At 39.0% G+C, this 21,577-nt stretch overlaps 3 protein-coding genes across 5 annotated transcripts; 2 read left to right on the top strand and 1 right to left on the bottom strand.

Moving 5' to 3' along the window:
• Window positions 1-17: 17 nt before the first annotated feature.
• Window positions 18-2,528, top strand: LOC132907716 (uncharacterized). Of its 2 annotated transcripts, none has more exons than XM_060961075.1 (5): window positions 18-177; window positions 306-339; window positions 821-919; window positions 1,462-1,655; window positions 2,320-2,528. In XM_060961075.1, the coding sequence occupies exons 1-5, from the start codon at window positions 103-105 to the stop codon at window positions 2,407-2,409; spliced, it is 492 nt and encodes a 163-aa protein (XP_060817058.1). In that variant the 5' UTR covers window positions 18-102; the 3' UTR covers window positions 2,410-2,528. The 2 variants fall into 2 exon arrangements, with proteins under 2 accessions (XP_060817058.1, XP_060817057.1); XM_060961074.1 differs by having other exon boundaries at window positions 818-919.
• Window positions 2,529-4,044: 1,516 nt separating this feature from the next.
• LOC132907720 (uncharacterized) lies at window positions 4,045-6,997 on the top strand. Its single transcript, XM_060961083.1, has 4 exons — window positions 4,045-4,220; window positions 4,303-4,489; window positions 6,149-6,505; window positions 6,773-6,997. The coding sequence occupies exons 2-4, from the start codon at window positions 4,310-4,312 to the stop codon at window positions 6,857-6,859; spliced, it is 624 nt and encodes a 207-aa protein (XP_060817066.1). The 5' UTR covers window positions 4,045-4,220; window positions 4,303-4,309; the 3' UTR covers window positions 6,860-6,997.
• A 331-nt stretch (window positions 6,998-7,328) lies between these two features.
• LOC132907706 (tetraspanin-9) lies at window positions 7,329-21,299 on the bottom strand. 2 transcript variants are annotated; one of them, XM_060961058.1, is made up of 5 exons: window positions 21,124-21,299; window positions 14,363-14,474; window positions 9,444-9,635; window positions 9,175-9,357; window positions 7,329-8,774 (listed from the first exon to the last, which is right to left on the bottom strand). In XM_060961058.1, the coding sequence occupies exons 2-5, from the start codon at window positions 14,423-14,425 to the stop codon at window positions 8,439-8,441; spliced, it is 774 nt and encodes a 257-aa protein (XP_060817041.1). In that variant the 5' UTR covers window positions 14,426-14,474; window positions 21,124-21,299; the 3' UTR covers window positions 7,329-8,438. The 2 variants fall into 2 exon arrangements, with proteins under 2 accessions (XP_060817041.1, XP_060817042.1); XM_060961059.1 differs by lacking the exon at window positions 21,124-21,299 and adding an exon at window positions 15,570-16,077.
• Window positions 21,300-21,577: the final 278 nt, after the last annotated feature.

Here is a 21,577-nt window from a genome sequence, read left to right as displayed (position 1 = left end):
TTATATAAATATGAACGAGTCAACCAAAAAAGCGAGTACTTTCGAGGAGCTGCTTTCTGCATTTTCGTCGCAAAGCCATACAAAAGAACACAGCTCGTCAATATGGGAGTTATGCCGTCTTTATTCCTCTCTTGCTTCCTGCTTGGGATATTGGCCACAACAGGCAATGGTCAACTGGTAAGGTTTCTTTGAAACAAAATAGTTACTATAACGAAGACAATTACAAATTGTATTTCGAGATTTGTTTATTGTTTCTTTTTAATGCTGCTCATGAATACTATCATTGTGATATATTGATATTTCAGGCCAGTGGACAAGGCATCCTCTCTACTGTAGGAGGTAATAGTACCACCCTGTTTAATAAATAGGATACTATTATTTATAAGCTGCTTCTTCGTAAAGCGATATATGTATCTTATTGATATTGCTGGATGTAACGTTTATTAGCTTGACGCATCTGAAACGTCGTTTTTTCAAAAATGTTCGAATTTTACGGATCGATACTACCTAACAACCTATAATATTTTATAATAAATGTTAATCGAATCGAATGATTATGATGCTTCTAAATATTGAAATTTAAATGTGCGGAAATATACAGAAGCATATAATACACGGGAATGCACTGAATATCCAGATAAACTACTACAATAGTTGTCAGACGTGGCTCTATTTAGATATTACTTCTTTAATGATATTCGTAAAAATGTAAAGTTAAATAAACATCCAGTCAATTTATACGCTTTTTTGTATTGGATTTTATCAAATTAATTAATAGACAATAAATTAAGCAAGAGGAATGTTTTAAACAATTTAGTAGGAAACGTTGGTAGCGGCTCGCTGTCCGGAGTCCCGAACCTCAACGATGCCCTCGCTAGTATCCTTGGACCTCTTTTGGGTGGCAACTCTACCAACGGAGGTAATAGCTCTGTCTCTGTCTCTTTAAATGGAGCCTTTTAACAAACTATCGAATTCTAATAAAAATTAAAAAGAAATTCTAAGCCTGTCGTGCATCAATGAAATTCGTAATCTTCGCCCCTTAATAATTTTAGTCCACTGTACACGATAAATTGTTTCATACATCTTAGTGTGATTATCAAAATATTTGTAAAAATGAAATCAAAATCTAACATAATAAGTTATCTTCTATATACGTTTATGCTATTATAAATGAAATTTCACCCGAATACATTATTTTACCTTAGATATAAATAAAATCAAACAAATTCTATTAAGGATTTTACTATTATTTAATATTAAATACAAAATAGATAAGTTATTGTTTGCAGTAGGCATGAATAACACCATTTACGATAATATTATTAAGGGGTGATAATATTAAAATAAAATTCAATTTCTCTTCATAATCAATTTTAAAGAAGTTATACAAAAGACTTAAAAAGGTTTTCTCGGCTAATACGTTAATATAATGTTAATGTAATGTTTCATGATCGCATCTAGGAGGGAACAGCCTCATCGGAGGCCTGAGTAATATCTTGGACAGTCTTGGAAAAGTGTCGCTCAATGCACTACTTCAAGGTATTTTGAATGGAGATCTTTCTACACTTCAGGAATTAATTGGTCCTATAGTACTACTCCTACAAGGCCTACCTATAGTTGGCCCACTCATAATGCTCCTATCGCAAGTATTGAATGTAAGTTTCGTATTATATTTCGTAATTTCGTAATTTTCGTATAATCTTATTAAATAGTTTTATAATAAATAATTTTAATATTAAATAGTTTTTAATGTTATTCACTTTGATCATTCTTATTTTAATAAGCGGAAATGACGTATTTTCTTTAAAAACGTGTATTCGTTAACAAATACGACATTGCCCACCAAATGTGTGTAATATGATTGCCAACCTTTTGTGGGTTTATTGCACGCTAACGCAAACTGTTCACAAACTGTCATTAAATCTACCAAAATATTTTATATATGTACTTTGGTGTATTTCGTAACTTCGAAGAATTACGATCGTCCATGAAAGTGTTCGCAATTTACATCTTACAAAAATGGTCATTTTTATTGAAATAAAATATATAAGATGTAGCCATATAAATATTTGTTTATTATCATACATAAAACAATAAGAAAATGGTGAAAAATTACTTGGCAATGAAATCTTGTAGCGTTCTATTCCATTAAAAATGGCCTTTTTATCGAATGCAAGAAGAGTTTTATGAATGATCGTATGTGTCTTACGAATATGTTTACGAAAAATATGCAAAACGAACGACGATGAGATGTCGAATTATTCATAAACACCAGTGAGCACGCACCTTATCCGTAATTTTTGTTTTTGCATGTTTCAGATTCCACTAACTCTTGTCGCAAGTATAGTCGCTTTATTACTCGAGCTCTTGATAGTTCTCTTGAACGTAACGAGACCCTTGAGTGGTTGATAAGTATCTTACAAATTACCGTTCGTATAATTTCATTTGAATATGCATATTCATATATTATACATATTACAATAAAATGTGCATTTTGAAAAATAAAATTCTACCTCAAAAGTGAAAAATGAACATTTTCTCACCCATTTTCCGTTCTAATATCTACTTCAGGACAAGTCGTCCAACATCGACCCTTTAATTCCTATAGTTCAGATCGTGATTGCGATATAAACTTTACCTTCTTCTACTTCTATCTTTATCTTAATACAAAGGGGTTTATATTAAAATATGTACAAAGTGCGTTGGTTTCATTAGTTTCGATAATAAACGATACAGTGGCACGCGGAATTGTCCCAATACGTAGGCATAGAAACCTTCTATAAATATATTATGCGAATTTTTTGTAATTTCATTGGTACTGTAATAACATCTATCATGATTATATTCGTGAAATTCTAAAGAAATTTGACAATAATACATATATAGAAGCTTCCTGATATTTATCACAAGCACACGTCATTTCGCGCAAGTCACCAAAGTATTCGAAACAAACAATTATTTACTATACGATACTAATAATCCACAATGGTTTTGGCAAAGCTACCTACAGCACTAATTCTATGTTTAAAACTACTACGTATGCGTGTGTACATTAATTTTTTCCTAAGTGTACATTTATAGTAAGTGTCGCGAATTCTCGACTAAAGAGCAACACAAACCGATCGGTCGATATCGCGTACCTCGGATGACTTAACGCTCAAGGTGGAGGAGGTTTAATAATCGAATGTTAGAGTAATCATCACTGCATTTGCACTTGTTGTATAAAAGTAAAGCGTGATGTTATGAACACGGCGGTGGTGAAATTTTGTTGGGAGTGAAGTATTTCACCCGCACGGTACGATGTCTGACGATGAACTGTCCTCCTACGTTGCTGATTCTCCCCACCAGCCGTTGGATTTCGTCTGTCCATCGCGACTTTTCGGCTGGGTTTTTCCCGGAGTTTTTTACCTGTCCTCGGAACCATCAGGTTTACAGCTCGGAAAGAACATGTAATTCGAAAGTTCCTAAAAAAGGGTATGGGCTTGTACGAACTCAAATTCCGCACTCAAAATTCCGACATGAAAGATATAACTTAGAAAACACGAAGCTGGCACCCCGCTGGGGGTAGCCACCCACATGCTATATTTATTTTATTTTTTTTTGTTTTTATTTACCAATGAGATATAACACTTTACCAAATGTCCTTCAGGACAAATGGTAAAAACCAAAATAAAATAAAAAAAAAAAATAAAAAATTCCGAACAGTAAGTAAGTTGCAAACTTCTATATACGCGATCAGATTGATTTAAAATTCTATCAATAGTAATGAAATTTCCCAAGTTTTCTATAATACACATAACGTGTTGAGAAAAATCTGAATAGAAATAGTGGTAACTATGTAAGTGTTTTCGTGATCCACTATACGTATTGCGAAGAAATTTCACTTATGACGTCATTAATGTAATTTTCGTCGATGATAGCGTTGAATGATTTTTCTTTTGATATCGAATTATTCGATTGCAAATGAGCTTTCGAAGGAACACGTACGTACACGGTCGACGGCTGCTTTTAGATCGTGAAGCAAATCGAAAGAGAAAGTAAGTGTCTGTCGTAAGAGCGTAAACCAACTTTATAACCGACTACAACGTAATGTGTTAGTCGCTGGGTGACTGCGATACAAGGAACGTCCCATGAGATAAATCTTCAGTTCTGTTCCAATTGTCTTCGTTTCTTACACGATAAAACGATTTTCTGGCAGGAAGTAGAAGAAAAACCGCGTCGTGAGTATACTTTCGCAACAGAGTATCGTCACTTTCATTTAAGAAAGTGGAGTTGCCAGTGACGAAGAAATTTTCTTTGCAGGACAACGATGTGGGGGAATCTTGAAAAACGAAGAACCTTGAGATTTTGTATTTTCATCCTTGTCTGTCGGCTCGATTTATCGATCGGATTACCCGCGGAACAACCAACCAGATTCACCTTAAATACGGGAGACACGAATTCGAGAAATGTTGCTGCAAGGGTAGTGTCTAATTACGCGCCAGGCGAGGTAAGTGCGTTTATAGTTTTTTAAAGGAATTTCACGAAGAAAGACCACTAACTATTTTCATACATATTTCTAACATAGAAAGAGTTTCACATTCTTTGAATAAATTACTCAACTATGATCTAAACTATGTACACAAGTGAAAATGAGGAAGAAATGTTGTATGAAGTTTTGCTGTAAACGTTTTATTAGAAAATTATATGCAAATATTGAACACAAATTGAAATACAGATTTATTAGAATAATTGATGCTATATTTTCAAACAGAAGTTTTAGTATTCTAAGCAATCACTGTTATTGATATTACCTGTCAATCACTACGAATTATATTATGCCGCATGTTGGTATTATGCCAATGAGTATGATATCATCTATGTCACATAAGATTGATTTTTCGTATTGTTTAATTTAATTACAGCTTTGTAAGAAAGCGTTTAAAGCTATATTTTATATCGTTTACCGTTTGTTCTTATTTCCACTTGCACAGATTAGTAGTAGATTGTACAGACTGTCCTATACTTATTTATCTACCATAATTTTAATATGTATATTATATAAGTAAGTAAGTAATAATAATAAAAATAGTATGCGATAGTAGTAAGGACACTCGTGATATTCAAAGATTGGATTAAAATTACAAAATTTGATATAGAAGAGCGGTTAGGTCAAAATTGTGTTTCGGTTTTTGTAGGAGATTTTAGGCCGTATCGCGGACGCGATAAGAATTGGCACAGGCAGATTTGTGAATTCCGTCATATTGGCCCGAAACATCATAGCCAGTCGGGCGCAGGTAATTGGCGCACTGACTTCGATACAGCATATCATCGATTTGTCTCCCATTCTAATAGGCTTTTAATACCAGATCGATATAAAAATTCTATCGGTTTGTTCTCTAATTGTGCCCTCAGGCGATCAATAATATCGTCGATATTTCTGTCGATAGTGCTCATCAAAAATGCGATTTGTCAATAAATATTGACGATATTATCGATAGTTCGAGGGCACTCGAAAAAGAAAAAGCTCATTTGTCTTAAACAATCGACATGAAATTTAATTAATAACCTTCAAATTGATATTATAATCGTCATTTGTGATCGCCTCTTCGCCTATCTCATCTCTCTAATTTATTTATTCCATTGCTATCGAGGCTGTTCCATTACTGCTATTGAAACACGCTTTCGATCCAATCGCAGTCTAATTTTCAGTACTCTGATCATTTCTCCCGACGAAAGGTTCGTCTAAATCTTTATAAAGCTTAGGTCAGTAAATAATTCGTGTAAATATCTATAAAACTATCGCTGTGTCTTGGAAGAGAGGAAAAGAGCATAAGACATATACGTCGAATAAATCGTTTCATCTCTCGATAGAGTTTCACCATTTAACGCAAGGCTATCTTTTCTTTAACAACATGTGGCAATAACGAATAACAAATCAACCTGATTGGAAGGAAAATCGAGGTTGAATCGCGCGTAGAACTCGGCTAATTAGCTCGAGAACCGCGCTAATCAGTGAAATATGTCTTAGTACATAGGAAAATACCACTGGAACGTTCACCTAACATTCATGCTATCATTAAACTCAAGGATTGAGAAATCGTAACAGTATTCTAGCAAGTATAAAATATTCAAACGATAAACACGCGTCATATTCTTTATGGAACAGGCTTTGGTTAGCGAGAGACAGGCCACCATGGCTACAGTGGTAGTGCGGAAATCGGTGGCCTTGAACTACGAACCAATATCCTCGGCAACGACCCAGTATCCGCCAGTAACGAACACTCGACCAAACGCGCGCGAAACTGTGAGACTGGAGAACGAAACTGCGCAAGGTTTCTTCGAGAAGCCAGTTTCGAAACCTATCGCGAACGTTTTGGAATCTTTCGTCAATCCTACACCATTGGTCGATGGTATCAAGGAGGAGGAAAAATATGGAAACTCTGGAGACAAGTTTATCGGCATTGGTCGGACTCTGGTGAATGGATTTGAGAAATTTAGCAATTTTCTGAACGGTGTCGTAGACGTACGTATATTTACATGTAGAATATTAATCCTTCGACGAAGAAATATATTTAGAAAATAATTATGACCTTTAAGATTTCTCGCGTTTATTTATGTGGAATTGGACAAATTTTGAACTTTCTATAGAGAATAGATATTTATAATTACGTGTAAATATGAGAAATAAGAAGTTTGAATAATTAAGTTTGGCGGTTTGATCGAACGTGTAACGTAATAATTAGAGAAAAAGTTGACTTCTGAATAATAATACATCGATAATTATTTTTAGTTTCCACGCAAGACTGTCAAAACGAGTACCCAGGAAATCACAGACTTTTTAAATAAAATAGGAGCTCGTCTGGTCGGATTAGAGTAATGTAAATATCATAATTTATAAGATCGTCTTATTCGGTGTTCTAATTGTTTTTTTGTTACTCGAATAAACTTGTTTGTTTTTTACTGTGTCGTTTTATGAAACACAAAGTGATTTTCTCGCCAGTTGATTAGAAAAACACTTTAGACAATGCTAACGTTGTGCGATATGTATATCCGTAAACTGTAGATATTTATGCAAATTCATATTTTTATGAATCCGCATAATCAGTTGAAAAGTTCGTTTCGCCTACTAAATACGTTAGCAAATATTTTTAGCTATTTCATGCATTCTGTACGTGTTTACAGCTGTAAATTGCGCATAAAATCTATACATATTTGCAGTCAGGTAAATTGCAAATGAGAGTGTGTGATCCGCAATGTAATTGATAGCACAGTGCTTGAAATCAACTAGCAAGAAAATGATCTTGTATCTAACGTGAAAGATGGTTACGAAAAATATCTGAAGAATATTGTCGCATAAATATATTATTTATTATTCGAACGATATAGGTACGTACAACGTAACGAACTTCGTGTCGAACATCTTGTAACGTGATGCAATGTAAACGACTTTTGCAATATCGTAACAAGCTGCACTCGAAACCACGCTTCTTTAAAACAAATATTAGACTTCAAGTGCTGTTAAATTATCAACTACGCGATGATGTTGTATACGATCAAATACGATAAAAACGTGCGACCGACACACCCGAGGATTTAAAGCTAAGCGAAAGGAAAATCTTAGAAATTGCAGGTTCCACGGGTGCGTCGATTCGACCTTAAACGATAACGAGTAAAAATAATGCTCACGTTCGCACAAACAGGCAGCTTTTTAACAAATAGAAGGTAATAAAATATTGACAAAAAAATCATCGAACATAGCCTCGTTGTACGAAACGTAATTTTGGTAATTTCCGCGTGCGATCAACGTTATCTCTAGTAAATAAACAAGTTCGCATGCAAGGTAACATAAAACATTCGCATTCTACGATATAAAATTCTCTCACATACTAGCGTTCTAACGATCGAAAGTCGATTAAAATGATGTCACGATAGTAGTCACTTGTCGAACTGTCCTCGACAGTATGTCGTTATTATTCCTATAAATCGAAGGTATTTTGTTAGAAACTCGTCAAGTTGGTCCTTTAGGAAAAGCAATCATTCATCGAATGCAACGAGTCAAGTAATGACGTATCTTGTGCATCTTTGAAGCTGTGCTCGTTTATCGACTCGTCCTATTATCCCTTTCGCGAATTAGCAGAAATTTCACGATCTTCGTAACGATCTTTAACGCTTACGCAGAGTCGCGATGATTCGCAGTGATCACTGGTCCTACTCGAATTCTACGATAGAAAAGGAGTCTTTTTCGCCTCTTAGCATTACGAAATAGCATCGAAGGCAACGAAAGAAATTTACAGGGATCCATATCTCGCTCGAGGAGTAGCGCAAGCGACAATCGAGATCTTCTTCAGACATTTCACGAAGAAGATCGTGATCATCGCGGATGTAACGTGTAATATATAATTGGTTGGATTCGATGGATCTTAGACACTGGTTTCGTCCAAGATCCATCTGAAATTCTAGGTGTTCGCAGTATCGTAGCTCTTGTACGTGTGGGATGATCTCTTGTGCCTGACGGTGCAGAACAAGATCATGCTGGCCACCTGTCCGAACAGCTGAAGGAAAGCCACGACAAGACCAACGGTTCCGACCACGTGAAGCCTAGTAACTAGCCACATTTGAATAGCTGTTGCGCAACCTTCTTGGTACCAATGTTCCTTGTTTCGTTCCCCAGGACCAAGACGACCGCAATACCGTTCCCTCTGTATGCAACAGGAATCGGGTACGCGGTCTTCCGTAGGCCATGCGTCGATCCGGAACCAGTCGGTATAGTCTCGTACACCGCAGCAATGGAACTGAAATTGTCGCAGAAGATCAATGAAAAATTAGTGAGATTCGATGCAGTTGAGAGAAATTGTTTATATAGTTTGACGGAATAATGGTACGTACACCGGTCGTAATAAGTATTGGTACGCTGTTATATTTATCGTAGCATTTACATATTAATTAATTCAGTTTAAATATCATTCAAATGTCGTATCATTTAGCAGTATTTTCATGAGACTACAAAAATGTGATATTGTGAAAGTGAAGCATAGAACCTGATAAGAAATGCTTCGTTGGTATGTGCCAATACTTTTTGCAACCACTGCAAATGTGGCTTTGAGAATAATAAATATTTAGAATAGTTCCAGTCTCGAGTCGTTAATCTTGGATGGTTTTAGCGTTAAGGTAGACATACTTGGCTATTCTCACCTCTGTGTGTATATGGTCCCATATAGCAGGAAGAGTACCAGGTTCCCTGGTCAGATTATAATGTTTTTCAATACCGAAAAGAAGCTCGTCCTTCAAGCTCTTCGATAAATGTTCTCTAAAGATGAAGGCCAGAGTACCCAACATGGATTCACCGAGGAACATCAGTATTACCAAAAAGAAGTACTACGAAGAGAGAAAAATTAGAGAATGAATATCAAAGTAAAGGTGATACCCGTAGAAAAGTGGACGAGGAATGAGAGGCTACGAACCGTGATTAACATGCATCTCGATTGAAACCATGCACCACAGCATCCGAAGAAGGCGATGACGAAGGTCACACATCCAGCGGCCAACAGCAACGAGTCAGCTGACGCGAAACTGTAGTGCGGCACCAAGGTCGTGTATCCGGAGTAAGCCAATCGTAGCCACAGGCCTGCACCCAAAATTCCACAAGCGCATAACTGTAAAAAATGTTAAACGAGTCAAAACGACATTCTGACCTGGATGCTCTCGACCATGACACGCATCTTTCTACGTCGATCATCCTCGTCGACTTTACATTTTTATATAAATTGAAAATTAACATGACTCTAGAAATACGAAAAGGTGGCCGTAAAGGCCATCTTGACCCAGATCGAGGATTACAAAATCGCTAGTCGTTATCCTCATTAACGAGTATCGAAATTGACCTTTGATACAATTATGTTGATTTTATATGCAAAAAAAATGCAGCGAATCTTACGGATATGCAGATAATTATTTTCTAGACGATTATTCTGCGTACATTCTGAATTCAGAAAAAAATGTCTCGAAGCGAGAATCGAGAAGAAAATATCGTTGACAGGGCGGCCTCCTTCTGACGGTTCGACGCGCAATTATGCAGGCAATCTGATCGCGCGTGCTTCCGTACGAACGTTGCACGCTGTTGCGAAAGCTCTTAAATCACGAGGTCGAATGTAAGTTCCAGCTATGCGTGCTCGTTCGACCTACAACCGCTGTGTGTACCTTTCAATCCTGTCGTTTCTGACACCTTGGTGGTCGCTCTCGAAATTGGCAATCGATGAATTATGTAGAAGAGAAGGAAGATCGACGGAGGAATGTCGACGTTCGTGGTTTTCACGCTTGGTGAGAATCTCGATTATTCAGCGGGTATACATAATCGCGAGTAAAAAGTGGGTCGGCAACGAGAAAGCACGCTCGTCTTGTATTATAACGTTAATGAAACTCTAATGCAACCAGACGACCCAACAACGTTTCTTTTCACTCACGAGCCATCGGTGTGTGTCGTGGACAGCAATTGAAACGCCGCAGCTCGATTTACACGCGTATTTCCTTCCTTGTGCCGGTGGCCGTCTCGTGGTTACTGTCTCAAAGGGGAAATTGCCATCTTGGTCAGGTGAAACATAGTTTCTATATACACGTATAGCGTACGTCTAGCTGACGTATTCGGTGACAGCGAGATTAGAAGGTATATTGACCTTTCCTCGGAAATTGTTACGGTTTAGTGATTCACCCTCCCTATACTGCCCTCCAGGCGAGATTAAAGCCATCGTTGTACCGAGTGAGGCCACCCGTCATTTACGATTTCTACCGTTCCTTTGTTCAACTGCCTCAATTTTAGCTCGTCGTCTGTAAATCTCCATCCCATTATATCTATCTGTAAACCTCTACCCCATTATACCTGCCTGTATTGTTCGAATGAATGGTGCGGCAGCTTTATTACTACGCGGTTCAAAGCTAATATCATCCTGTGTTTTCGCGCTTTCACTGTCTGCGACTCTGTTGAGATTGATATTGTTATTTCGAACCATTAGAGGTATAGAAATTGTATTCCTTCAAATGCTGTGTTCAGTCTTCATTTTATACAGTATTTTGTCATTTACAGCATTATATTTAAGTGCAAATTGTAAATGTTTCAATATGCTGACAAAACAGTCTACTATACGTGTATCACGCAATAATAGAATGTCCGCTAGTAGCAGATATCTGTTCTTGTTAGGAGTAATATTATCTTAATCTAAACAGCCAATGAAAGTGACAAAGATGTGGTTTCTCACAAAGTACCATATGAGACATTTGAAAATTGACTTAGTTTCAAATATAAGAAGAACGGATCTCCATAGAATTCTTCGTGTCATCCTCAAGTACCAAAACAAACCAACGATCTTTTGAATCTTTATTTGAATAAATGGAACCTGGCATCACAAAAGTGATCATTTTTATCTTCAATAGTTTGAAAGTGGAAGACTATTGCGCTTATGAACGGGGTGTACTAAGATCGAGCCAAGTCCAGAGTCCAGATAGGTAAACTGGTTAAACAGAAACGTTGTCGGCAGAATATTCGTCCTCGCTGCGATATATGGAACCGGCGTAAATTAACATCAGCGTGATAACAACGTGCCGCATTATCCAATATAGTTAAATTAGTTCGAACGAAGTAACTTACGCGTCGTTGCTCAGGATCGAGACGAAATCTACTGATGCTCGACCGACCCAATATCCCAGCCACGGTTCGTCGGCGAACAGCATCGCGGCCAACAGATCGTGGCCGCGTGGAATCAATGGACGAACGGTCCAGTCGATCGAACGATTAAACTCCCCTCGATTTACGTCGTCCACGAAACGAGTACCGTTAAGTATCTCTCGTGGATGAAATGGCCGTGCAGAGTCTCGATCGTCGACTGCTGATTAGCAAACCGACTGCGTGCCCGCGCGAAATTACAGACGCAATTTCAGCGCAGACGCCTGGAATCGTTCGAGTGTGCAATTAAGGACACGAGATACGTAATGAGGCCCGTGGAACATTGAAACCTAGTACTTCTCGACTACACGACAGTACAAGAATTTAAGATGAGACGACGACGTTAAGGAAAATAGCGTGTACCTGATATATAGGCCAATTGGGACGTGCCTCGTTGTTGCGTACTAGAAACAATACTTTAATCTTTATTCTCAACCAGTTGTCAATTGTTTTAGGATATCTGATATAAGATTCACTATCTGACTTAGATTATGAACTTTTTTATAAAATTATTAATGTGTATCAAGAACGATACATAAAGTACTATACGTCAAAATATTACAAGCGACAGTCGGGAATATTGATACGTACGTCTATCTTTTATCGTCCTAATTTTTCACAAACTAACACGAGCATGATAAAAGTACTAACAAAAATTAGTGCCCCATAAGTAAGATCATACAAAGTAGATATCTATCAACTTTAAGAAGTATAAACATTTCATCTTACTCGAAGTACTCCTGTTCATTTCGAGCGCAAGTTTTCGAATTGAAATCTCCTATTTATTAATAGTATCTCGTTCATTAAGCTTTGGGAAGGTAATACGATTTATACGACGTTCTTTGTCGTAGAAATGTCCGATGTGCGTCTGTGTAAATCCAAATGTACCTCGACAGTAATGAAGAAACGTATAGCGATCGGTGTGCACCAGTCGAAAGATCCCCTGTTCATTTCGAGCGCAAGTTTTCGAATTGAAATCTATTTATTAATAGTATCTCGTTCATTAAGCTTACAATTTTTACGACGTTCTTTGTCGTAGAAATGTCCAATGTACTTCTGTGTAAATCCAAATGTACCTCGACAGTAACGAAGAAACGTATAGCGATCGGTGTGCACCAGTTGGAAGATCCCCTGTTCATTTCGAGCGCAAGTTTTCGAATTGAAATCTCCTATTTATTAATAGTATCTCGTTCATTAAGCTTACAATTTTTACGACGTTCTTTGTCGTAGAAATGTCCGATGTACTTCTGTGTAAATCCAAATGTACCTTGATAGTAACGAAGAAACGTACGGCGATCGATGTGCACAAGTTAAAAGATCCCCTGTTCATTTCGAGCGCAAGTTTTCGAATTGAAATCTCCTATTTATTAATAGTATCTCGTTCATTAAGCTTACAATTTTTACGACGTTCTTTGTCGTAGAAATGTCCAATGTACTTCTGTGTAAATCCAAATGTACCTCGACAGTAATGAAGAAACGTATAGCGATCGGTGTGCACCAGTCGAAAGATCCCCTGTTCATTTCGAGCGCAAGTTTTCGGATTGAAATCTCCTATTTATTAATAGTATCTCGTTCATTAAGCTTACAATTTTTACAACGTTCTTTGTCGTAGAAATGTCCGATGTGCGTCTGTGTAAATCCAAATGTACCTCGATGGTAACGAAGAAACGTACGGCGACTGGTGTGCACCAGTTGAAAGATTTACAAGGAAAAGCCTCGTCGGACAAGCGTCTGCGAGCGTCTTCTCGGGTACCGTAAGTAAGTTCATAGCTCATAGAGCACGGTTCAACGTCCTATTTAAGAGTGGCGTGCGGCGGGGACGAGCGATTTCAAGTGGCACAATAAATTCGAGAGCAGAGACAGAGTTCGTTGGAATGCACCGAGAATGACAATGCGCATCGATTTAATCGCATGCGTGGGCCGTTTCTCCTGTTTCTGTTCTCGGTCTTTTGCTCTACGTTGCGCAGCATCGGCACGAATAGCGATGGAAATTAACTTGGTCGATCGTGTTTCTGGGTTCGCGAACGTGACACGCTTACGGACGTGTTTGAACGACGTTGTTTTCGCTTCGCGTGCCGTCTCGTCAGCGGAATCGCGAACAATATTTATTTTTAACTGTATAACGAAAACAGAGAACGCTTTTACGAACGTGACGAACAATGACGATAGAATAGAATCGGATGTTGCATGCGCTAATTATAGTTCCATGAAATCTGAATAAATCCCGATAATGATCAGACTATGAATGGAATGTTACGTATTTATTACTTTGTATATACTTTGGTGCATATAAATTCTCAAGTTTCTTAATGAAAACATATAACGAGCGTTGAAGATAATCTCATCGATTATCGAGGTTTATTAGTACAAATTACTCCTCTATCCCTCTTAATATAAATTATTTCAAAGGAAATTATAACATTTCCCTTCCAAGAATATTTAGATTCACAGAACCAACGATCCACGCGAAGCTAAAGTAATAATTCAAATAATCGCTAGTTACTCGGTGGAAATATACGACGAGTCGTATGTGAATTACTTTGATTAGACGCACGAAGTATTGATGAAACTCTGTTCAAGTTTTATTTGAGAAAACACGTTACAAGCACCAACTTATGTAAGTAACTTCTACTTGATGGATTAACAAAGACAGCAAGTGTTACGTACCCAAATGAGAACGTTGAGGGAGCAGAAAACGTGCCTGATGCACGTGTATCCTGTGCGGCCCATGCTTCGATCCCTCGCAAAGTCCTCGCGACGAAGGGATTGGCAGTGTTTCCTAGAAACACGAGGAATGCGATGATTCTCACCTGAGAACTATCCCGAAGCAACTTTTACCGTCGCTGACACCTGTTTCAAGGATTCAAAAACACGAACCTGCAAAGACAATCGCGAAATCGAACGTCCGAGCGTTTGGTTAGCGCGCCGCGAATTTTAATTGGGCTACGCACTTATTAGCATCGATCGGGTCATTAGCATTCGTATTTGTTGATCGTTAACAGCGCCCAGAAAACTTTCGCTGTTTACTCTCTCGTGAGTCACGATCGATCGGGATCTCGATTCGCAAACCACGCTCGATCGTGACCGGCTAAACGTTTTAAACGAAAGACGCGGGAAGATCGAACGACGGGGTTCGAGTCCGGCCAGGAACTGAGCATCGTTTTGGATTACCGGGAAACGCGTTTACCACCAACGAAACAGAGACGAGCAACAAGAAAGAGAAAAAGAAGAGGAATGGCAGGCGAAGATAAAGCTTTACGAGCACGGGCGACGATTACATATTCCTTGCGAAGCCTGACGGTTAATGCCTATGTTCTACTTATGTTAGTTTATTGCTGACTTGATGCTCGATGTATGATGAATTGATCCTTTCAATGTTGATTAAAACGAGGATGTGCAGTAATAGTTGTGCTGCCGCGTGTATAAAAATTCGTCTTCATCGGTGAAATTTAATATGTGAGATAGATTTTAAAACAAAGAATACGTTAATTGTTCATATATCATTGTAACAGTTATAAATAGACTGCGGATGTTTATACGTTCGAAATTTAATATAGAAAAATATGCAAAGTATTCAAGATATCGAATGATATTTAGTGAATAAGGAATACTGATGTAACTATTATTTAAATTCCACATTCAAAATTGGTTACTTGTTATGATATTTCACCAACTCGAAAGATTCTTATTTACGGTCTTCTTTAATTCTATTTACTAAAATATGAAATTGCATAAATATCTGCAGTTTAGCTATAAAGTTAAACACCTTATACCTTTTGATACGCTCGTATAACGTGCAATTTCAGCTTGAAAGGTTTGAATATGAGGAAAGGAAAGGAGAAATAGATCTTCGCTATCGAATATATCAACTTACAATCAACTTTCGCCGTCAAAGTTCTCATCCTTATCACACAACGATGATTTCAACTTTTCGGCATACTAGTCCGGAGTATTTTAGATAAATTATCAACACGAAAAAACACGCGTGAATTAATTAATAGATCGTACCGGTTGACTGACCAGCCTGACCGGTTGTCAGGCGATCCTCATCGGACGAGGATCCGTTCCGGTGTGTTCGGAACCAGGTTGATACGATTGGCTGTGGCCCCTTCTGGGCCTTCTAGGTCCCCTAACGGGACACTCTGCCGACAGCCAGGCCTCTTACCTATACACAATCCCGATCACGATCGCGCGGGTCCACTTTGTGGTGGAGGTAACATCTATGGAAAAGTATGCTCACGCGAAGACGTCACTTTCCTACAAACGTCCACTGAGTAGCAACCGAGACGCTCAAGGTCGTCGGAAATCTGCGATCGTCTTTTCCTTTCGATGCCTGTCGCGTGATTGATATACGTAACCAATGCTTGCAAATGATCAAATGATATTTCTACTCTCACAAATTAATACGTTAGCTGTTAGGAGAATTGTGCATGCCATGGTTTGTATATCATTTGTTTTATAGAACGATATATTTTCACATCAATGATACGGAGATGTTTTTAAAAAATCTGATTGGCATAAGATTTGAAGCAGATTAAATCAAAATCACTGGAAATCTGATTTAAAATTCAAAATTTGAAAACAAATGATTTAACACTCTCGCTGTCATTGACGTATACGTTGTGATAATTCATAAATTACGTCGATAATAATACTGTCTTTCTAATTGTATTTACATTTTCACTAAATATTCATCACTGTCAACAGGAAACGGAATTATATCGCAACGGTAATTACATATTCGACATTGTTACTCATTGATTCTTGTCTGTTATTCAATTCAGATAATAACTCGTAACAAAGTGCGACAAAATTTCTGATAGAAAGAATATATTGTTCCTGGGAGGGAAAAAATCAAATTTCAAATTCGACGGATTTCTATGGATCGTCGATGGTCCGCGTAGTGTCTAGCGTTGATCACCATCGATTCTCGCAACATTCAACGTATTAACCGTCGTTAAAAATCGATTAAGAGCCATGAACCGGATGCTTGCCGTTTGATTATTACGTTTGCAAGTTAGAATTGTAAAAGCACATAAAAGATTCCACTGAACACGGTCGTGGTATCAAAAGTTGTGATCTCGGAAGCATAGTGGCAGCATGTTTGACGCATTTTTTTCATCCATTAAACATAGCTCGTCGCGCGCACGTGTAAGTAATGGATCGAATAGCGCACGTCCTCGACCACTCAACAAAAGATCCGCGCCGCGATTTTCCTCTCGACACTTTGTTTTAATTAACGACAACGAGAAACTGATTTTTTCCCTGGTAATTAGCAGTGACCGATTTCACTGATTTACCGGAGTTTCACCGGCCATTTTCATGCAATTGTGCGACACGCTAATACCGTTGAGAATAGTACAGACGATTTATCGAACTCTCTAATCTAGCGCAAGAAACGTTGCATTTGTCTACGCGTGACGGTAAACGATTTAACTGTACGAACGTTGCGACGCGAATTTCTCACCTGCACGCGTTCGACTACGTTCCTTTGCACAGGTGAGGCGTTAGTCGAAGAACCGCGAAAAAAAGGGGGACCGTGACACAGCTTATCTCAAACGGTCGAGTGTGACATTAATTTCCCTCGGTTCACCGGTTTCTGCGCGTCAAATCGCGCAAATAACGCGGTAAAATGGAATTCCCGCGCGTGTAGAATTGTGATGCATTGTTTACCGAGCGTTGCACGCGCGTCGAAGAAGGAACGCGTAATTTATGTTCACAGCGAGAATGAATTTCACGATCGTCGATTCGATTTGTCTTCTTGTCACCGGCGATGTGCATCTTAGTCTCCTGACTGTGCGTTTACAATGGTTTCGACTTGGACGACTGCCACCTATCGTTATTCGCATAGTTTCGATAGAACGGAAAAATCCCTACTCCTCTCTCCTCGATTTGAATATCGTTATCAGCATGGGATAATATTGATTCATCTTATCGCGTAACCGAACTCGTCGTGCAATACACGGTACCGTTTGTTGCGAATGGCGCTCGTTAAATAAACGAGAATTAAAAACGGGTTCAGGGCTGAGTCGAGATTTGCAGCGATAAATCCTAATATTCTTCGTAACCTGTATACGAAGTAACTGTTGCGGAACTCGTATTTCGAAGCAGGAAGAATTCCGAAATTATAGGTACAAATGGTAAATCTTGAAATCTTCCTCTACGAAATTCACGACGAACATCGTAAAAGAATTCGCTGTAGATATGAACAATTGAACAATTTTCATAAATAAATAGCATGTTACTGGAAGGTCGTTTAAGATTTAAAAATCTAAAGGAACCAAATTATAAATTTCTGACTGTCGGATAATCGTTCGAAAATACTATAGACATCGTTACGATGGTGCAGTAACGTAGTCGTGAGATTCGACAGACATTCTCGATATTAAAATCCCACGTTCATACGCATCGCGTGATTAAAGGTACGAACCTGACAAATCGTTCCGTTAAGTCATCCTTCCGAGATCACAGTGTGCAAATTTGCCGAAGATAACGCGTTCGGTTGAGATTCGACGATAATTCTCGAAGAGCGGGGTTGATCTCGTACTTGAAATCAATTCGTACGAGCGAAATGGACCCGCAAACGCCGCGGCTAATGAACAACGAAGAGAGTGCGAGGGGGCGTAGGAACGGTCCCCCTTACCACGACTTCCTGCCAATTGCGGACAATTTGCGATCATCTATGACCCTCCCCGTTCGTCGCCCCGTCGACGTGAACGGTGTGGACGGTGCTTAAACCGTAAAAGTTAACGCGGCACGACTCTTTATCTGTCGTTCCCTTTTTCGCATGGTGCGCCGCTCTTTCTCGCTTTACATGATACGTGCCATCGACGACGGCCGCGTATTAACGCGTCCTACGCGGCTCACTTCCCACGTGACGTAACCGAGGAAAGGAACGACGAGCGCGTCGCGTTTCCAACACATCGCTCTATCATCAGCTCTATCTCTGTTCGTGCGTGCAATTTCTGCAACGAGGTTAGTGCCGATCGCGATCACTATGCTCGTTGCATCGAGGTTCGCGTTTTTCCGTGCTACGATTTTATTCCGCACGGCAATTCGTGCTTTTCCAAATCCAGGCGTTCCAATTCGCTGTACGCCACGCTTTCTTATTCACAGATGAGTTTATTTCGCAGGTTTCCTACTCTTATGATATATCGTTAGATGTTTAAGCCGCAATGAGAACGTGTAATGGTTTAACCGAAACTTTACGTTGTGTATAATCGCTATTAGGATAGTAGCTGTCGAATTATTTGAAACGAGGGGATCGTCGAAGAAAAAGGCGACGCGTCAATTACGGGACGCGAAAGGAGAAACTGAAAGACCAGCGTCGTAATTCCTAATTTATTACGATGTGCTTGTTAATCGCGAGATGATATGCGTCCGCGTATACGCTTGTCCTCCGACGTGATACAGCGGAGGATCGAACAAAGGACCGCGTATAGGCGCCATCGTCGTTTCACATCCCCTAATCCTCCGCAACCTAAAACGTGATCGGCTTCTCGAATGTAGGTTTATGTATATGAACGGGGGGGATTAAAACTTTTTTCCCTCGTAAAGTAGAGAATAGATTTATATTCCCACGAGTATTTGGATTTTTTAACTTGTTAAGAGATATAAATCTTCATTTACATCACCTATAAGATGTCTCGCTTATGTGTAATGAGAAAACGAACGAACGAATCGATCGAAATCGGAAATGATCCTTCTCCATTGTTTTCCACGGTAAATGACAAGTGGAAAGCTTCTAGTAGGCGATTAAAGCGAGAAGAGATTTCCCACGAGCGCGAAAGAAAGCGGAAGATAACAGCGGAGAAACGAAAAGTATCCACTGACGATTGTTCCGGGAAGAGGAACATGGGAAGAGAAATCGACGTTCAGCCGGTTCGCACGATCGATTTCCTTGGTGGCGCGATTACATCGCGCGGATTATCGAAACGGTCTGCTGCGACATTTAATTAACGTTCCTAATCCCCGAGTGCGGAGAGGATTACGGTCCTTGATCTAGAAACTTGTTCTAATCGGGGATCATTAATAACAACGATGGCTTTTGAACGTGTAGTTAACAACGCTGACGCGCGTGTATCATCGAGACAACCATCGTTAAATTGGCTTCACATAATGATTTTCATTCTATAATAAGAACAGTAGTTTACAAACCTCATGAGAATGATTGCGAAACTAAATTTCAGAAGTGTAATGATGTCAGACAACAATTACCGAAGAAGATTATGTTTAAACGCGATGATCTCACGATTATCAGGCAATTAGGCTATAAACAAATTGAGATAGCGTGCCATGAACATCAGGTGGCAATTTGTGCGTAACCGTGGGGCAGTGTCAGTTCGCTACTCGGTTAGAGAAAATTGTTTCTCATATAGTCGCTTAGGAGGAGAAACGAGGGGAGGTGCGACGAGAATAGTGTCATTGGACAATTCGCATTAGCATGATTATAAGAATCGTTTATAATCATTATTATGTAATGCATGATCTCGATTGCCTTACGTAACAAGCTCACGCACGAAACTGCGTGTTTTGCCTTTTCACGAAAACGCTTGTTCCCTAACAAACTGCTTCTTAAAAGAAATTCTTTTTACAGAAATTTTATAGAAATTGCACGAGTTGATTCCACGATTTGCATCATTGAGATACCAGAGTCCAACGAATGAATTCTACCATCCTTGTAGATGATGTAGAAGCATTCCTTATCTAACGCAGAGATCGCGACAAAATTTCTAAGAGTCTTGACGGAGCTGCTAATTTTCTGCACGAAATGAGACAAGAAGAATTTCATAGAGAACCGGTTGTAGGTTTCGAGAGTTTGAGAATCAGCGTTCTAGAAACAGGGGGGAAGGAAGTCATAAATTTTATTTTCCATGAAAAATATCTTAAATATCTAAAACGAGAAGAAACAATGGAGAGCGTATTAGCGTAGGAATTTTCCTGACTGGATTGCGTAATGTTATCCGTTTGGAGTATGATGTCTCTTGCAAAAGATATCGTAAATGAAATGCGCCTTCTATGCGGAGACGCAGATTTTTTTTAAAGTGCGTACCTCTGGCTGAACGAGTCAATGGAACTCGTTAAACGCAGAATAAAAAAGTGAATCAGGGCAATAACGCTTTACGATCGTCGCGATTATTCACCGGTCAGCGTCTTCTTTAATTTATGCCTGTCGTGCGAAATTTTGTAAAACGATACATTCATTGGGCCTGCGAAACGGCGCGATTCTTACAGACAACATGTGAACTACTACTTTTACCACGATATAACAGTAAACCTGAAAGAAACGCCCCTTTTATTATTTATTTTCATGCATGGAATGAAATAAATATTACGGTAACAAGTTCAAGAGAGTTGCGCGTGAAGTTTGAAAAAACGGAAGTGTCGAGGGCCGGAAAGCGATACGAAACACGAAGAATACCACTTACAGGTGGGATGAAAGTGAGAACGGTCCAGTATTGCGTTGTTGACAGGACCTGTCACGAGCTCTTCGACACTGAATGAATCACGAAAGTTCATGGAAAGTGGAGTCAAAGGTCGGCTTGTGTTCGCGACAGGTTTCGAGTTCTCGGATCGACTGCACGTCAGGAACGCGCACAACTCTCGCATATCCGTTCTCCATCGGGCACCGCGAAACGAAAGTCGCCATCTGACGGGAGCCGAAGGAATTGAACTATGCGAGGGAACGAACTGCGACAGTTTACCCTGGTAGAAAGAGCCGTGTCACGGTTATGATCCGCGGATAAAGGGATGTACTTTCTTGATATTATTATGTTTCGTTCTGATAATTATTCCTGTCATTCCACTAATGACAAAAACAGTTTGCGTATTACTTCCTGATTTTTTGCTTATTTACAACACTTAATCGCATAATCGAGAGGA

This window comes from Bombus pascuorum, chromosome 6, assembly GCF_905332965.1.
Source record: "Bombus pascuorum chromosome 6, iyBomPasc1.1, whole genome shotgun sequence".
Taxonomy (NCBI): Eukaryota; Metazoa; Arthropoda; class Insecta; order Hymenoptera; family Apidae; genus Bombus; species Bombus pascuorum.
Note: the sequence above shows the minus strand (reverse complement) of the source record. Positions and strands in the feature narration are given on the sequence as shown.